General features: G+C 42.5%; 1 protein-coding gene across 4 annotated transcripts in view; it reads right to left on the bottom strand.

Moving 5' to 3' along the window:
- SOBP (sine oculis binding protein homolog) overlaps positions 1 to 18,318 on the bottom strand; it is a 160,360-nt gene that overhangs the window by 61,383 nt on the left and 80,659 nt on the right. For 3 of the 4 annotated variants that reach the window (XM_087443958.1, XM_087443960.1, XM_087443962.1), the window contains exon 5: positions 6,098 to 6,193. The exons of the other annotated variant lie outside the window; for it this stretch is intronic. In XM_087443958.1, the coding sequence (XP_087300084.1) occupies positions 6,098 to 6,193 (96 nt within the window). The remainder of the gene's footprint in view (positions 1 to 6,097; positions 6,194 to 18,318) is intronic. 4 annotated transcript variants of the gene reach the window in all.

Genomic DNA, 18,318 nt, shown 5'->3' with positions numbered 1-18,318 from the left:
TCTAGCCCTCCCCCAGATGCCTTCTCCCCCAAATAAAGAAACTAAAAAGACAGAGTTAAAATAGGGTTTGCTTGGATAGGAGGTGAAGGGAGATGGTCTTCTGTGGTACAGAGGGTCTTTGTACAGGAGAAGAAGAAGGCTCTGAACCACAAGACCATGGCAGCAATGGAAGCCAAGAAGCTGACAAGAAAGAGAGCACAGACCAAGCAGTAGACCCAGCTGGAGAGCAAGGTGAAACAATGGCACAGATGCAAACAGAGGAATGTGCAGGTGAAACAGGACAGCTCAAGCAGAATCCATTCCTACTGCCTGTGTTCAAGTCTAGATGGTTTTGCTGGAGAGCATAATTGTGCCACCTCTATTGAAACTGCCCCTTGCTTAGTCTAATATTGGTCCTTTTCTTTCTAACAAGTTCTATTTTTCTAAAACATAGTTCAAAAAACTTTAGGAGCAGAGGAATATCCCCAGACTAAAGGGATCTGGAGAGTGAGTGGAAAAAATGGTGGGATAGGCCAGCTCTCTCTAGACAGCAACCAGCCCCTGGGGTTTTCTGGGACATTTTATACCTTTGGGGCTTTTACAATTGGTATTTCAGGAAACTGGTACACAGCGTACTATATACACCTACGTCATATGATATTTTATTTGATGTGATGGCAGTCCAAGTGTGTCACCATGAATTTTAATTCCCAGAGACTTGCTGCTCGGCTGTAACATCACAGAAACTGTGTAAATTCAAGTTGAGCTGGGGCATGAATCCAGATTTCTGTTAAACCAATAGTTAACAGGAGGAGTTGTGGTCAATTACACCTATTTTGAAAAGCCTATCAAGTTTCAAGTGAAATGTGGCAGTTTCTATCACCTTTTTGGGGGGTCTCCATGATCCAGCAAGAAAATCGTAGCAAGAGTTAGTATCTGACAGCAATCCAGAATTTCCCCTCATTGCCATGATGAGGCCAACATGTACTGGTGAGCTGGGCTGGGTTGCAAAGAGATCTAATCTTATTTTTAAGTAAATACATTGAGAACCAGGGGAGAGCAGAGAAGACTCAAGTCATCACTGGCATTGTGGTGTGTCTTTCACCTTAAGGGTTTTTTAAACTGTATCTGACTGTCCAAGCCTTACAAGGCTATGCTGAGCAGGGAGGGAAGAGTGCATTGTGTAACCAAGAGTCATTTGTTTTATGTATACATAGTTCCAAGGCTCCAATTCCCAATCTAATCAGTGTCAATGGACGCTCGCTAGCCAGAGAAGTGGGGTGCTAAAGTCTTCACAAACAAACAAACAAAAGCACATTTGCTTCACAATACTCCAGCAGAATAAAAGGGTGAGGTGGGCAGAGGGTAAAGGGGTAGATGAAGTAATATTAATAGTTGATCATTGTTGAAGCTGGGTGATAAGTACATAGGGGCTCATTATATGACTCTCACTACTTTTGTATATGTTAGAAATTTTCCATAATAATTTTTTTTAATCTATAGAAGTACTAGGAATTTCCATGAAGTAGAACTACTAGAGGCCAGACTTGATAGGATGGTGTCAGTTATTAAGACCTCTGCAAATGGGCCACCTGCCAGCTCACCCCGTATCCTTCAGGTACTCTATGCTCCAGCCAACTTAGATGCCAACTGAGGTGTGGGTCACCTGGCCTGTACCTTCCCACCTCCTTGCCTTTGCCCATGCTATTTCCCTCTGCTTGGAATGCCCCCTTCCCTTACACCCCAGCTCCGACGATCAAAATCCAACCCATGTAAGGCCTAGATCAAAGATATACTCCTTTGTTAAGTCTCTAATGACAGTATATGGAAATTATCTCTTCTTCCTTTGTCCTCCAGAACTTTGCTGGTGCTCTCTTGGGGCACAGCTCACTGTGTAATGATAACAATCATGAGAATAATAATAGCAGCTAATATGTACAGAATGTTACTATGTACCAGGTACTTTAAATATATCAGCACTTTCAATCCTTACAGTATCTTCTGAGGTTATTACCTTTTATTATCACATTTTACAAATGAAGATCTGAAGCTCAGAGAGGTCCTAGATGTAAAACAGGGATCCAATGTGATGTGATACCACATATGTCACCATAAATTTTAAGCCTTTGTGCCTATGATCCTTACCTAAACCACCAGAGTGTTATGCTATAAATTAAAGTCCAGCTGGGGCAACATTTTAACCTTCAGGATGACCTCAGAGCCCACATCCCTGATGACGACAATACTGTATATGCCTGTTCTTCCTACAGGAGCCCCTTCAGGGAAAGGACTATGTCTTTTTCTATTTTGTGTCCCCGACAAGCACTGTCCAGTACAATACCTTGTAGAAGATACTCAATAATGTCTTGTTAATTGAACACTGCACTAATACAGAGCCATTCTGCCTAAGGCCTATGTCCAACTCGCATAATCTACCTGTCTGCCTCCACAAGGAAATGAAATGGACATATCAGCCCACAGAAGAACTGCTTAAGCACCTCTCCCCACACCATCTCTGTTCATGAGGCCACAACACTAAAATAGTTTTCATCTTCTCCCTACACTGGCATTGTAAGTGACCAGAAAGAATTTTTCCCCAACGCTATTTTTATTCAGCCTCCCAGCTGTGGGCCCCCTCCCCCTCCCTCTGCAAACCCCCAGCCCAAGCAGCCTGAAGAAAAGCCAAAGGGAGTCAGACTTTGTCTACATGATGATTCGGGACTCTGGAACTGAGGAAGACAGGCTGATTCTCCCCCAAGTTTCCTTTCTTTTATTTCCCCCTTCAAACTTCCTAAACCTGGTTTCTTTCCAACCACATTACGCTACATCGGTTGCTGCTATTCTTTGACTCTATTGTGACTTTCTTCCTGAATACAGTGATGTTCTCTGGATGGGCTGTAAGACCACTTGGGGAGTAGGCTCAATTGACTTCAGTTCTTTCCCCAAAACCCTCTCAACATTCCTCTTCTTCTAGCTTTAGGTCTTCCCCCTCCAAGGACCCAGCTTATGCTATATTTCTGCAATGTCTTACTCCCAGCTGGCTTTCAAGAACTGAGAAAGTACTGGCTGATGAGCAGGTGTGAGCTCACAATATGACTAAGGTCCTCCTCTCACACTAGCCCTTACTCCAACTCCCTCTATCGATATTGAATATTTTCACAGAGGAAATGAGAAGGCCTTTTAGTCCTAAAAGAATGAGGCAATAGCAGTAAAGCGACCGGCAATGGAGTTGGAATTTGGGGCAAGGGCTAGTTACCCATGGCTAGCTCTAAATGTTCCTTCTTCTGGGCTCTCATAAGCCATGCTGCTGGAGTGTTAATGTGATGGGTATTTCCTACATTTTCTTCTATTGAAAGTTATTTGCTTTGGTCATAAATTTAGATATGCCAGCAAAATACCTGGGGGGGGGGTGTGAGTGTGTGTGTGTACACACCTATCTATGAAGAGGTAGATAAGGCCACCCTGAATTGTGATATATCAAATAATACTCAAGTTTTATCTAATGTCACTCATCTTGACAGCCTTGCATTTTCAAAATTAATAAAAAGCATAAGGAAACCACTGCAAAATCACCAACCAAAGAATCTTGGCCACCAAGCTAAATATCTAGTCATCTGTGTTGTACAATAAGTGTGAAGGCACAGATCACAGTTTGGGATTTAAATGGAAAAATCAATACCCTACAGGAAATCTACAGTTGCACAGCAAATTTTTCTATCAGCCAATGCTTTCTTCATCAGTGCCTTCTGATTACACATACTTGTATATTCTAGGCATCAATTTTACTTTGCTTTTGTTTAGGTTACTTAATATTCCTCCCTCTTCCAAAAATCAGAGGCTGGGGGTGCGGGGAGAGGGCAGAGACAATCAACAGTCAATAATAAAGTCAGAAGCAATGTCTCGTCTACCTGGACAGGGCACATTCTGTCAGCACCTATGGCCCAGAGGGTTAGCCTTCCAGTCATGTGTCCTGATCACCTGAGAGCCTAGAAGTAACCTGTGCCCTCAATGCTTTCTGCCTAGAGCCATCGGCATCCTTCACAAGGCTCCCACACTTTCTAAATGCACCACTGCTCCTGCTGCAGCAAACCACGCAAGATGGCAGAACCACCCTTAAGCTAAGAAAGCACTTTGGAGCAGAGCTTGCAATATTCTTTCATGGAGTCTTTTAAAATTTTCTCTAAGCTGCGCTAAGAAAACTCCAAGGACTTCCTATTTCTCACTTAACAATGAACAAGTCTCTTTGATATAGAAGCATAACTTCTCAGGGCTTCATAACCAGCCAAACAGCATTGCTTCTCCTGCAGCTGAAAAAAATTAAATTTCTCTTTGGAGAAATAAGCTGCCTCATTTTTTCTCTTCATTCTCCTTTTTCTTTTATCACAAGAAAGTATGCTGACCAAAATAAAGCATTTCTAACAGTGACTAGAAGGACGAAGATTGTACCAATCTCTCAAAACTACTGCCAACACAATATTGTGTTTAAGCACAGCAATGACTAACCATATATTTTCTCTAAAGATAGCTGGAAAAGATGTTCAAATATCTGTTTTACTTCCTCCAGTATAAGTTGACCACAAAGAGGACTCAACCGTGTTCACTTTTCTAATAAATAAAAAAAAAAAATCAAATATGGCATATTACTTTTAACAATTTCTCTAAAAAGAAGTGAGCTATTCCCAAAAGCATTTTGATACCAAAACACAGCCTAAATGGCCTCTGGATAACCATAGTTATGGAGTGAAGCATTAAAACAGAAATGAATGGAAAGGGTTTCCCTAAAATGGGTAATGCTAGCAGGCCTGGAAGTTTAAAAGCCCAAAGATAAAATATAAGGTGAGTTAAATTTTTAGAAAAAAATGGCATTTGTAAGTAGCGAATTGTGCCTGTGGATTGGCTGGTCAAGGAACTACACCCAGAATGAGTAGAGCTATTGTAACCATGCAGAATGTGGAGCGGGAAAAGGAGTTTCTTGCTGTCAACATCTAGCTACTGCGGCTAAAATGGGTAAGAACTGTATTTTTCTCACTTCTCCTGCTCTTTGGACACTTTGTTTTTAATGAACAGTTGGTATCAGAGCTAAGTCCAAAGACGGTTACATGTGGGATTTCCTAACACAGAGACCTGGCAGAGCTGTACTGTATTTGGCCCAAAACTAAACAGAAATGAGACTACCTCAAAATGTAACAACTGAGCATCCTCATTCTCTTTCAGTGTTTTCACTGAGTTGGAGCAAATGTTTTGCTTTAATGCAATTGAAAAGAAAAGAACACTTAGGGACAACATCGCTAGATCCCTCATAAAGCTTCATTTTCAAAAGCAGTGTTTGAATCTCTAAATAAATGACAATTCATTCTCTGTTTACTTTAGGTAAACAGAAAATGCATTGCAGAGCACTCATTTTCAAAAGCTAATCAAGAACATTAGGTCCCAACAGATTCATTTAATAGAAATATAATAGGCATTCCTGCTTGCTTTTCAGCTTGTCTCGCTGTAAATGCTAAAATGAACAGCAAATTAACCCTGCGTTGGAACAGAGTCCCTGTCACAGCTGATATGCTCTCTCTCACGACTTGTAAACATCCTCGAATCTTGTCGCTGCTTTGACTTCTACAGAGGAGAGATGAAAATGCCTGATTGAGTTTGGCAAGACAGTGTAGGAATACTTGAATTCTAAAGGGAGTACTGCGTGTCAACTCTGCTATCTTTCCTAGCAGAACAACATATTACCATGTTGCCTCCTAAAATAGTGTACAATTAGGAAGTAGGAGGAGGGCTGGGGGTGAGATTGTTTTCTTTCCAAGCTACATATATCAACTGTCTTTCTCTATATTTTTAACTTTACTAGCCATTCTGCAAATGGATGCTTATAAACTACGATACAAACCAAGCTAATAAAGACAGGGCCATCCAAGCTCTATAATCAGATATAAAAGAGATGCAAACAATTTGAGATTGTATAATTAATATTCAGTGATATCAGAATTAGCATTTAGAACTCTATACAGAAAAACTATAATACTTCATAAATTATGTAATAATGAACAAACCCTTTCAAAAACTGTTTTCACTGTGCTAAAGTAACATTCTAGACTTGTTGTAAGTATGTTATTCTTACAAGTAGTTCGCAGTTATTCTTGAAGGCAAGCCTTGGAGTTTCCTTAGCATAGTGCTGCTGGGGGAAATTTTCAGCATGTCCATCTTCATCTCTAGCCTGAAGGGAAATATAATGGCCTATTTAGGGACTTACAAATAATGGAAGAAAAAAAAAGCTAAAAGCATAACAGCTCAGATCATTAAACAAACGGGAATCCAGAAATAACAACATCATTAAGAAGTTTGTTTAAATACGCAGTACGCCTTTTAGATATCAAAATTTGGGATTTATTTTTCTTTGCAGAGTTTAGTTTGAACATGCAAATTCATTGTGGTGTAATATTTAAAATGATATGAAGCAAACCAAAATCTAATAATTTTGTTGGAAATGACCACCACTTTAGTCTTCCAGTGGCTTTTGTTGCACATTTCAGATTATATGACATACATACGTGTTTAAACTTCTTGGCATGCTTAAGCAATCTCTAGATAATGCACTTTTAAAAAATTCTAATAGCAAGGCCATAGAAAAGCAATTTGCATAGTTATATTTTGCACTGTAATACTATTAGAGAGAAACTGATTCCCCTCAATTTTTAAATAAAGATCTGAAAGGAGCAATGATCTAGTAAGAACAACGATTCTTCAATCAAATGCAGTAAAAAAAAAATAGATTTAATTAAGAAGCTGCATTACAAGTTACTGGTTATTTTGATCTACACTGTTAATTAAGAAAGCTGAAGTTTAAATGGAGACATTAACAGAACCCATTAGCAATACCGCTTGCATACAGTTTTCTCTTTCTAATCTCCATCGGTTTCTGGTTTGGAGTCGGAGAGAAGGGAGAGGTAGGTGAAAGGAAGCGTGTCTCTAGCACACTCATTAAACCATTCATTTGGGTGACACTTGCACTCTGCTCTGCTCTCATCTCTTCTTAGCCCTAACTGCTCTCTCTTTCCTGGCCTCCTGAAATTCACAGCTGAGCTGTCTCCCTCACATATGGCTTGCATATAATTATGCATATTCCATTTTGCACTGCATTAAAATGATGAGCTCCTGGCTCCCTGCCAGCTGATTTTAAAAAGCCCAAGTGAAGTAGGAAAAAGGAGAGAAACACAGGGAGAGCCGCACAGGAAGCAGCAGGTAGTTCTGTCTGCTGTCTCTTTAGATAAAATGTATGTCTGGCACCAAGGGAACAGCTGAGAACTACCTGTTGTGATGTATGGATTGAGGGGGAGAAAACAATGAGCATACGTCTGTGGCATAGCGATGACAGCGCTTATGTATTGTTTCTCTTTCAATGGAGTGAAATCTGCCTGCTGACAAGTGTCACTCAGAACTCCTCGGCTAGACTAGGGATTGTCATTTTAGAATGGAATCCATATTTTGTACGGTTTAGGATGTATAGCTTGTCTTTTAATAAAGGCTTCTGCTACTTAATGCAGGGAGGGAACTGGATGGAATTTGGAAGTGGAATGTCATGGGCAATGATATCTGGGTTACAAGACGTTCGTGGGGGAAGAGATTTATCTGTTTCAGTTTCACTTTTGACATTTATGAACATCTCTGGGATTTGGTGCCTTTTTATTGTACCTCTTTTTCCTGCCAAATCAGAGTAAAGTAAAAATGCAGTTATGGGTTTGGACTATATGTGACAGAAAAAAGTGTAAGTATTGTTCATGTCCAATGGCTATCAAGGCACTGAAACCAGTGATGTTTCTTCTCTCTGCATCAGTTCTACTCTGCAGCTACATCAGGATTTAAGTTAATATAGCCTAATGGGACCCATTTTAAAGTGGAATGTATAAATAAAAGGCAGCTGTAAGAAAGCAGTAAGATGCCAATGGGCAGCGATGCTGTTAGATTGTTCATAACTGAATTGTAAGCCACTCTGTGAGGTATAGGTCTCTTGAAGGCAGGACCACATCTATTTCATCTTTCTTCCTCTGCCATGCCCAGTGCCTTACTTCTAGTTGGTACTTAACAAACTTTTAAGTAATGAAAAAAACCCATACATGGATAGTAACTAGACTCTACCATAAACAACTCTGTAGAAAAAGCCACCTCAAAATATGCTAAACTTGGTGGGAGGTTTATTATATTCCTGATGCACTATGATACATATGCTTGGAAACACACTTTGCACATAGTTTACAAGGGCTACTATTTACATATGTATGTCTATATTCAATATATATGTATCTTGTGTATAAATATTCATAAGGTGGAATATGTTTATTATGCATGTTCTATGTATACACATTCATACACACCAGATGCCTGGGGATATTTTCAACATTAGTGGAAAAAATACATTCATTCCATTTACATGTAAGGTGCTCACAATGCTTTTTATGTTTTTAAAGGGCAAAAAAAAAAATCCCATTATCTATGATTTGAATGTGCTTCCTCAAAGGGACTATAGATTTCACATAAAGCCTCATAATTTATGAGGTTAAATAAAGCAGCAATGGAAGAGAAAGGAGAGGGGAAGTGAGAGGATTGGAAGTGGAGAGAGAAAGCCAGGAATGTGCTTCTTTATCGAGCTATTTGCCTCTGCATCAAACTCCATGGCTCTGGGAATGGGCTGCCTCTGACAAGCAATCAGATTCGAGAGTCCAAGAAATTCCACCCTCCAGCCATTTGCTGCGTTTCCACCACATGCCGCAGAGATGGAAAGCACACGACGTGCCAGGAGACCCAGCACCATCACCCTCACGTGTGTGCACACAAGCACTCATACGCTCACCAAAGTAATTCCCTTTGCATTCTGAGGTTTTTTCACATAAAATTTTAAATTATCACTACCAGACTAAGTGAAATTAAGTGCATTCATCTAAGGCAGTAGTTCTCTACTCTGGCTGCATATTAGAATCACCAGGGGTTGGTTTTTAACTTGTTGGTGCCTGACCTCTCCCTCTCCCTCAACTTTCCAAGATTCTGATTTCATTGGTCGAGGGTGGGGCCTGGACATGGGTCACTGTAATGTACAGGCAAGAGCTGAGAACCACTGATCTAAGGAGAGTGCCTATAGAATCAAGAGGAGGCCCTAGGCAGAGTTGGCAGAATGTTCTCTAACCACGTCCCAAGCCCAGTGGAGTGAATCACTATGTAACACTAGGATGATATAGGATGTGGCCCCTGAGATGGGTCTTATTCCAAAGATTCAAGAGATTACATGACCAGCTGCTTGTAGGCAAAAAATTCTCTTTGTTTATTTATTTTTAGTTTCTTGTGTGACAAATAATCTCGAAGGAACTACTATACCACTTCTTAAAAAAGGCCTCCCTGATCCTCTCTAACCAAGTCAAATATCTCCACTCTGCCATCTCTTAGACCTGACACAGGTGCAACCTTACACTGGTTGGTGTGATTTTTGTCTCCTCCACTAGACTGCAAGCATCCTAAGGGCAGCAATGGTGTCTGGTTCCTCACCATTGGGTCTTCAGCCCTAGCCACTGCCTGGTGCACGGGGAGTGCTCCGTAGGAATGAGCTCTATTATCATTCCACAGCTACTGGGTGGCAATGTTAGACAAAATCCAGAGGAACTTCCTTACCCTATGTGTAGAATCCTTTTAGAACATTTTATACCCTCTTATATATTGAAGCCAATGCCTTATTCTGCATCTGCCCCATTTTGGGTGGCAGACAATGGCGTATCAAGGGGGTTGGACAGAGGGAGCCAACGACCCCTGAAGTAGGGGTGTGTGAACCCTGAAGATGTTCAGAATCACCGCTCATGGTAATAACATAAAGCAGACTGACTTTCAGCTGGTTTTGTTATTGCTTTTAAATTCTCTACAGACAATGGCTTCTCTAATTGCCCGTCTTGGGGCAGACGACCCCACCGCTGGCTCTTGGTTTCCACTGGGGCCAGAAGACCTGTGTTGATGACTGACTTTGTTCTGGAGTGACCAGTTCTGACAGAAGGAATGTCAAGACGTTATGATGAACTAACTGTCTCCATGTGTCTTATTTTCAACAGCTTTATTCTGACTAATACACTAGATATTTCTGCCAATGACGGGGAAAAGCAAATAAGAAACTATTTTTTGCATTTTACTACAAATGTGATTATCAGACCAAAGGTACATTTTTGATCTACTATTCTAAGAAGACTTCACTTCTTGCCATAAAATAGAAATAAAAATAAAAATCCTTCAGTTAAACTGCAAGGGGATGTCCCCATGTTGCTGACAGTCATGCATCCGTTTTGGTGTCATGCCTAGCATCTGAATAAATATTGGATTATGTGAGAAACTTAGACTAATTGCCTCCCTGCTTCAAAACCTCTGGCTTAAACTTTATATTCACCTCTTTTTCCCTGTGAATGACCACTAATTCACTTTTTTATTTGGATTCTTACATCCAGCAAACTTTAGTTCTCTTTCAAAGAATTCACTTCTTCCTTTGGGCAAAGCCTTGGTGCCATGTGCATATTCAAACAAGACTAGCATTCTTTCTCCTCTAGAGGGCTCCTTTAGAAAATGTGGAACATTCTAAAAACAGCTCCACCGGCCTACCCTGGAAAAGTGAGATGTTTCCAACTCATCCAAAAGGTTAACACTGTTGCCATTTAAGTGGAAAGATAATGAGGCTTCGGAGTTAATACCTTCTGTGATGAATGAGAGTTTACACCTCCGTGTCATTGGGATTTCAGAATTTCTTTTGAAAACAAGGAAAGGTTGTGCCTGGAATCAGAGCTGGGGAGAGTGCTGAAGAGCTTCCAGACTTAGCTTTCCGAAGCTGCAACAGATGTAGCCATGTCAGCTCACACATGTGGTGTCATTACCAGACTTGGGAACACCAAAAATAGTGCATCTCAAAGTTGTGGGAAAAAGTTTCGTGATGAATAGTTGTAGAGAAAAAATTTTATATTTTATAACTAATGTTTTGAACAAGAACTAGTAGAATTTTTTTTCGAAATTCAAGCTAAAAGGACAGGAACACTACTTCTGAAAGCTCCTGGAATTTCACTTTCTGATATCCCATTTCTGGCCTATCCTTCCTTTCTCAAATGCCTACACACATTCTTTGAGGAAGCTCACACAGCTGTCAGAGGCTGTCTTTCAGGGTCCTGTGAACATCTTTGTGAACTGGACATAAAGGTCAGCCCAGTTTCTTTGCCCCTCGGTGGAGTTCAGCCAGTGCTGGCTCTGGACTGGAGTCATTGCCCAGTTATGACCATCTCCGGGGCCCAACTCCTCATGACTGAATGTCCAGTTCTCTTCTACTGGCTTCCTGCCTTTTACCCCATGTTCTCAGGGTAAAACTAGATTTTGTCTCTCCTCCCCACTTTTTCTGGAAAATTCTTGTGCATCCTTTAAGGCTTTGTTCCGACTGCAGCTCCTTTAGGAAGCCATTCGAGGTCTCATTCGAGACCTGTGCCCCTCTCTTCCTGTATATATGTCTACTGCATTGAATTATGACCATTTATGTGTTTGCCTTCCCCACTCATCTTTGAGGTTCTTGAGTGCCTAAACTGTGTTCCATATACCTGCAAATCTCTAGAGCCTCGTCTGGTGCCTGGCATATCATAAGGGCTCCATAAGTGGTGTGAGTGAGTGAATGAATGAATGGGCTCCTATCCTTTAACCCTAGCAATTAGACATTCTGCCTTGCACTCCAGTCCTGAGGGGAGTGTTTTGCCCCTGAATCTCAGGAGTTCTCTCCATACCTGAGTCTCAGCAGGCCTCTGCCGGAGCTCACTCTCTTCCATGCACTTCTGCCCAACACCTGTCCCTCCCACTTGGTTGGACGCTAGGGTCTTAGCCTCACTGCAGCTCTTGTACAGATCCTCCTCGACTTACGATTGGGTTACATCCTAATAATCCCATCATAAGTTGAAAATATCGTAAGTTGAAAATGTATTTAATATACCTAACCTACCGAACATCACAGCTTAGCCTAGCCTACCTTAAACGCGCTCAGAACACTTATATTAGCCTACAGCTGGGCAAAATCATCTAACACAAAGCCTATTTGATAATAAAGTGTTGAATATTTCATGTAGTTCATTGAACACTATACTGAAAGTGAAAAACAGAATGGTTGGATGGGTGCAACGGTTGTAAGTGTCTCGGTTATTTACCCTCGAGATCGAGTGACTGACTGGGAGCTGCGGCTCGAAGCCGCTGCCCAGCATCACGACAGAGAATGGTACTGCATACTACTAGCCCAGGAAAAGGTCAAAATTCAAAGTATGGTTTCTCCTGAAAGCGTACTGCTTTCATACCATCATAAAGTCGAAAAATCATTAAGTCCAACCATTGTAAGTTGGAGACCATCTGTACTCAGTTTGGACTTCAGCCAATAATCCCTTTGTCCCACATGTTTCTCTCCTCCACCTCCCACCTGGAATGGCCTTCTGGTCTCTGCCTCACAAATTCTCATCCCCAAACGTCCACTCCTGGATTAACCAACCCGGCGCCTTGCTCCCTGTTTCTGATATCTCACCTGGTCAGAGTGCCCCAAGTCAGGCTGGCACTCCTTGGTGTAACTCATCTTGGTTATGACTCATGTCTTAGCTTCTCTACCAGATTGAAAACTCCTTGAGGGCAGAGATCATGCATTATGTATGAAGCCCCCAAGCTCGGCAGAGTATCTTGTACAACAAATAACCCTGTAAATATATGTTGAATAGATTCATTAACCCTTGCTCCTCCTTAAGCCAAGGCCCACCAGTGTTCTGTTTTTCTCCACTCTCAACTGCCTACCTCTACACATGGAGACCCGTTAAGTATGAGTTGTTTCTATGCAAATATTCAAGTCACTGAATGAGTCACAGAGAATTGCATGGCTAGTGGACAGGATTGTGTGTGCATGCAGCTTGGGTAGAGAGTTTTCTCCTGGACAGAGAACTCCCACCTGGCATCGGGCTCCCCACTCTGGAGATACCCCAGGCCCCCAGAAACATCAGGTCTGGACTTAACGCATCTGCTCAATTCACGTTACGACTAATCTTTGCATCAGGATCCCTTGCCCTCCTTTTCATTAGCTCGTCATCGAAGATTGACTATGGGATTCCTGCAGTAGTGCTGTTTTACTCTGTTCCTTTAAAAAATGTATTTAAGGTGCTGGCCTGGTGGCGTAGTGGTTAAGTTCAAGTGCTCCGCTTTGGCAGCCTGGAGTTCGTGGGTTTGGATCCTGGGTGCAGACCACCACACTGCTTATCAAGCCATGCTGTGGCAGGCATCCCACATATAAAGTAGAGGAAGATGGGCACAGATGTTAGCCCAGGGCCACTCTTCCTCAGCAAAAAGAGGAGGATTGGCAATAGATGTTAGCTCAGGGCTAATCTTCCTCACCAAAGAAAACAAAAAAACAAAAAACATGTATTTAAATTCCCATTTAGCATGTAAGCCAAGGGAGAAGAAGCTGTGTCCCCAGCAAAGTTCCTCCTAATTCTCCATCTTCCTCAACTGGCAAGCAGAGCGGCTCTCTCCATACCTCTTCAGGCTCCTCTGACAGCTCACACGTTTCTCACGGATGAGACAGACTTATTTGCTACAGCTATTTTTTCACTCCATGCAAACTTTTATACATATCATAAATTTTTAATATCCAATTTGGAGTCTTCAAAGAATAACGGTAACAAATATGCAACACGAAGATAATGGGAATCGAATCACGTTTATGGCCTCCATGAGCATCTCCTTAAACGACGTCAGGTCAGAGCCACTTGGAGCTGCAAGCGTGTGAGGCTACGGGGCTGACCTCGTGCCTGATTAATGGCTGCCCTTACTCAGGGGCCCTAATGGATTGCATGACAGTTACGGCAACAGATTCCACATCAGCCTGAAATACAGCTACCACTTGGGCTAAAATATATCGTGCTCGTCCCAGCACATTACAGCTGTGTCTGGAATAACCAGAGCAGTTGCTAAGTGGTTCTGAAAATGTCTGTTTTGGCTTTTTATTTTTTAAATCTATTTTTCCTTTATTGGACAATGACCCTTCTGGATTTATCTCACACTGTTCTTTGTCAGTCACCTGAGTGTCTTTGGGTTATGAATTGTCTTTTCAAAGTGTCCCCAGGTAAAGCCCAGCAGCTGGGGCGTGCGACCCCTTTCTTTTCTATTCTCTGTTAAAGCCACACGGCCATCACATCCCAGGCAGCTACGGATGATCCCAGGATGCCTAATCCATGGTGGATTATCCAGGCTCCTTGACTGCTCCCCTTCCCCCACCTCCCGCCTCCGCCCACCGCTTGCCTTTTGGCTTCTTCACTCTATTACCCAGGGACCCAGGAGGAGAAACAAAAGGCAGGGAAACACAGATAATTCCACTTTCCTACTGGTTGGCGCCTATAAAATGCTTAAATAATTGGCCTAATCTAGGCATTTCAGGCGGTCCTTTTATGCCTGCTCTCTGAAATCACTAGGCAGAATGGGCTGGACTCAGGGCTTTATCTACAGACCTGATGAGAGACCTGAGAAATCAGAGAAAATGGGAAACAGGCAAGGGCAGGAAGGGGGCTCCAGGACCCCATCTGTGAGGCGAGGAAAGGATTCAGGCTTGATGGCGAAGATTTACTACCCACAGGAAGTCTCTGCGAAATAACCCAGCCTCAAATGGGACTAGGAAACACACTAGAACCAGATGAAGACACTGCTCTGGATAAGATCAGGGATTAACAGTAACAGCTAACCTTCCTACAGCTCCTGTGTACGCACCAGACACCGCTCTAAGTGCTTTATATGTATTAACGCCTTTAACACACACACATATATAAACTAAAACAAAAACAAAAACGTAGGAGGTAGGTACTACCATTATCTCCATTTCTTATATGAGGAAATTGGAGCACAGAGAGATTACGTAGTTTGCACAAAGTCGCACAGCTAACAAGTGGGAGAACCAGGATTCAGACCCAGGCAGTCTGCCTCCAGAGTCCCCACTCCACACCCTGACAATCTGCTACCTCTCTGCTAGTGGTAAAAAAAAAAAAAAAAAAAAAAAAATCAGTGTGGAATAACTTGAAAATACTGATGTCATTCATTTAAAAACATAGATTATTGGGGCCCGCCCGGTGGCACAAGCAATTAAGTGCACGTCCTCTCCCGCGGCGGCCCGGGGTTTGCGGGTTCGGATCCCGGGCACGCACCGACGTGCCGCTTGTCAAGCCATGCTGTGGCAGCGTCCCAGATAAAATGGAGAAAGATGGGCATGGATGTTACCCCAGGGCCAGTCTTCCTCAGCAAAAAAGAGGAGGATTTGCAGATGTTAGCTCAGGGCCAATCTTCCTCACACACAAAAAAAATTAAAATTAAAAATATAGATTATTTATTAATTATGGGAGGTTTTCACAATTCTTCAGTTTTAGCATTTCAAGATTGAACACACCAAGGAAATTAGGAATGGAGGGTATTTAATGACAAATATAACTGAGGGGGGTGGAGTGGTGTGCACAGAACCTAGGAAAAGAGAGGCAAGAGCAAGCACGAGTCGGTAGGTCCCTGGAACAGCCTGAGGGAGACGGTGCTTCTAAATTTATAAAATTAAACCTTAAAACAAACCAACTTTTTAAACCTGATTCTTATTAAACAAGCTTCGGATTGTTGATTACAACACCTAAGCCCCTCAATTCCAGAAGAATGTCCTAGAGAGTTCACTGACCTGTTCAGATCCTTTAGCAATTTCCTTTGTGAATTCCTAAAAGCATTATCAACAGGATCATATTATTTTTTATTTATCCCGTAGATGATGCTGTACAGAGTATAAAGGATGTTTGTGTGTCTTATCTTATGTAGTCCTGGTGCTCTGGTATATAAATGCAGATTGTAATTTTGGTTAACATGAGTCAGTTCATCAAAGCAATGGAGACCCTTGGACAAACTGGGGAAATTGAGTCCCTGGACCTGCCTAGCTGAGAAACCGGCCTGGACCGTGGTGATTCTGCAAAGGTGGAGAGCCAAAGGCCAGTTCCCTGGCCTCTGCTCAATACCACAACACCCTCCACTCCTAGGGATGACTGAGGCAGAGCAACAGTAACGCAGCCCTGATCAGGTCCATGACTAATTAGCTCAGTTGGTGGGAGGACAATTCAAGAGGCTCGGGTCATGGTCCTGGGAGAGTTAGCTTGCTCTGTGCCTGGTCACAGAACACACGCTTCATAGTGACCTGCCACATCACACACATATAGGTCTTGCCAAAGGGGAGGCGGATACCAGAAAACATGTCAGAGGATGTGATAAATCAGTGCACATCTGTCACTACTTCTGGGAGAAATAACTCAAAGGGCATACCCTGGTGATGGTGGTCATGAATAGCTATGAGTCACAAACTGAAACAAATGGTGTCCTTGAATTCATTTCTAACTCTGAGGTCAAGGACTATAAATTCTGAATTAACAGCAATATTTGTCAAAGACTATGATGTCACAATTGTTATCTGTCAGAAAGGTTCAGCTCGCAGACCAACTTGACTTCCTTTTCTCCCACCAGCAACTACAGAAATGCCATAATCAGGATCCAGATATAATGGGGTTGCCTACATCTTCTCTGGAAGGTTCATATGCTAAGCCTCAGTGCACCCCACGCCCTGTGTGCCCATCAACCTGCAAAGCAGACTTGTAGATGCCCCAAAGCTGTTCTCAGTAATCACCCTGCGCTCTTGTCACTAGTTCCCTACCATCTCTGGCTTGGAGCCCCCTTGCATACCACTCCCAGCTTTTGACCCTCACCCTTGACTCTGGCCCTGCCTTGGCCCCTTTGATCTGTGCACTTGACCTGGCTGGAGCTTACAGTCGCTTATGGATGTAGCCACTCTGGTCCTCCACTCTGGACAGCCACAGGAGGGTCACTCTGGTCACTGCTCTGGCCTGGGACAGTTTTACAGACAGCATCCTATAATGGTGCCCCAAATACAATTTATCTTAATGATAAGATATCTTTAGGAAGAAACACAAGCGAGAATGATGCAATGTTGTAAAGATCTAACACCAGCCTGAACACAAAGAAGAGAGAGCAGGACTGGGAGTAAATCCTGACTGTCACTGGGCACAGTCCACACAAATTTTCTGCCCAGCACAGAGTGACGCTGTGGTTTACGCCAGCAGAGGCAGGCAAAGGAGAAAGACATCTATTTGCTCTGCCCACTCTGGGTCTTTCAGAGTGTGAAGCTAGGATGGGACTTTGAATAGGATGGTCCTTCTGACAGCTTCAATTACAACCCATGTGCCACTTGACCTGTTAACAGAGGCACCATCAGGCTTAAAGAAACAATGTCTAAATTACCTTGTTTCCAAACCCAGGACGAATCAGCCTCTCTGAGGAGCCAAATGCAGAGATGGCGGCACAGGGGCTTCATAAATAACGACTTCTGCTCAAATGACACTCTCTGGAGTCTTAATTTTAAGTCCCAGCCATTTTGCAGATGATGAATGGAGGTAATAAAAGGTGGGATTGTGGCATGTTTAAATAGTGGATAATCATTTGAGCAGAATTTGACTGGCGTTGAGTGAAGGGCCTGTTGAAGTCAACAGCTCAGAATCAGGTTAAGGTTTATTTTTGGAGGACAACTTCAGTTAACACTTGCTGCTCTGTCACCAAGATTATCATTATTATTATTATTATTATTGTCATGTGTCATCACTTAACGACAGGGATATGTTCTGAGAAATGTCTCGTTAGGTGATTTCCTCATTGTACGAACATCATAGAGTGTACTTACACAAACCTAGACGGTATAGCCTACTACACACCTAGGCCATATAGTCTCTTATGAGACCACTGTCATATATTCAGTCCATTGTTGACCAAAATGTCACTATGGGGTGCACGACTATATCACTTCTTCAGGAGTTATATTTTGGAATCAAAGCTCAGGTGACAAAAGACAAAAAGAGACCTGAGTTTCCACATCTTCTCTCTTTTCAGTATAACTGAGAACAAGATGTGGTTTTCCCCTGCACAGTGAGTCGCTCTCCCCCTCTTTTTTCTCCATGGTCTCCCTCACCCAACACTTCTGGTTACCAAAATTCCCAAATTATCCCAGTTCCTCTGTACCCTGGTATCTCAACTGCCCAGTCTGGTTCTAGATATGAGATAACTGGGAGCCCCACTGGAAGGAGGTTCCCAGACCGCAGACTGGACCCCACTGGAGAGAACACCACCACTTCCAGAAACTTCCAACTCAGTGACTGCTTCGTGGAGCCGTCACCATAACAGAAGAAAACTCAATATAGAAGTCACTTGGCAGTAACATTAAGATTTAACATTTGTTCTGTGCAAGATATCGTG

Source organism: Ceratotherium simum, chromosome 19, assembly GCF_057802395.1.
Source record: "Ceratotherium simum simum isolate JZ-2026a chromosome 19, ASM5780239v1, whole genome shotgun sequence".
Lineage (NCBI taxonomy): Eukaryota > Metazoa > Chordata > Mammalia > Perissodactyla > Rhinocerotidae > Ceratotherium > Ceratotherium simum.
This window is presented reverse-complemented; position numbering and strand designations above follow the sequence as displayed.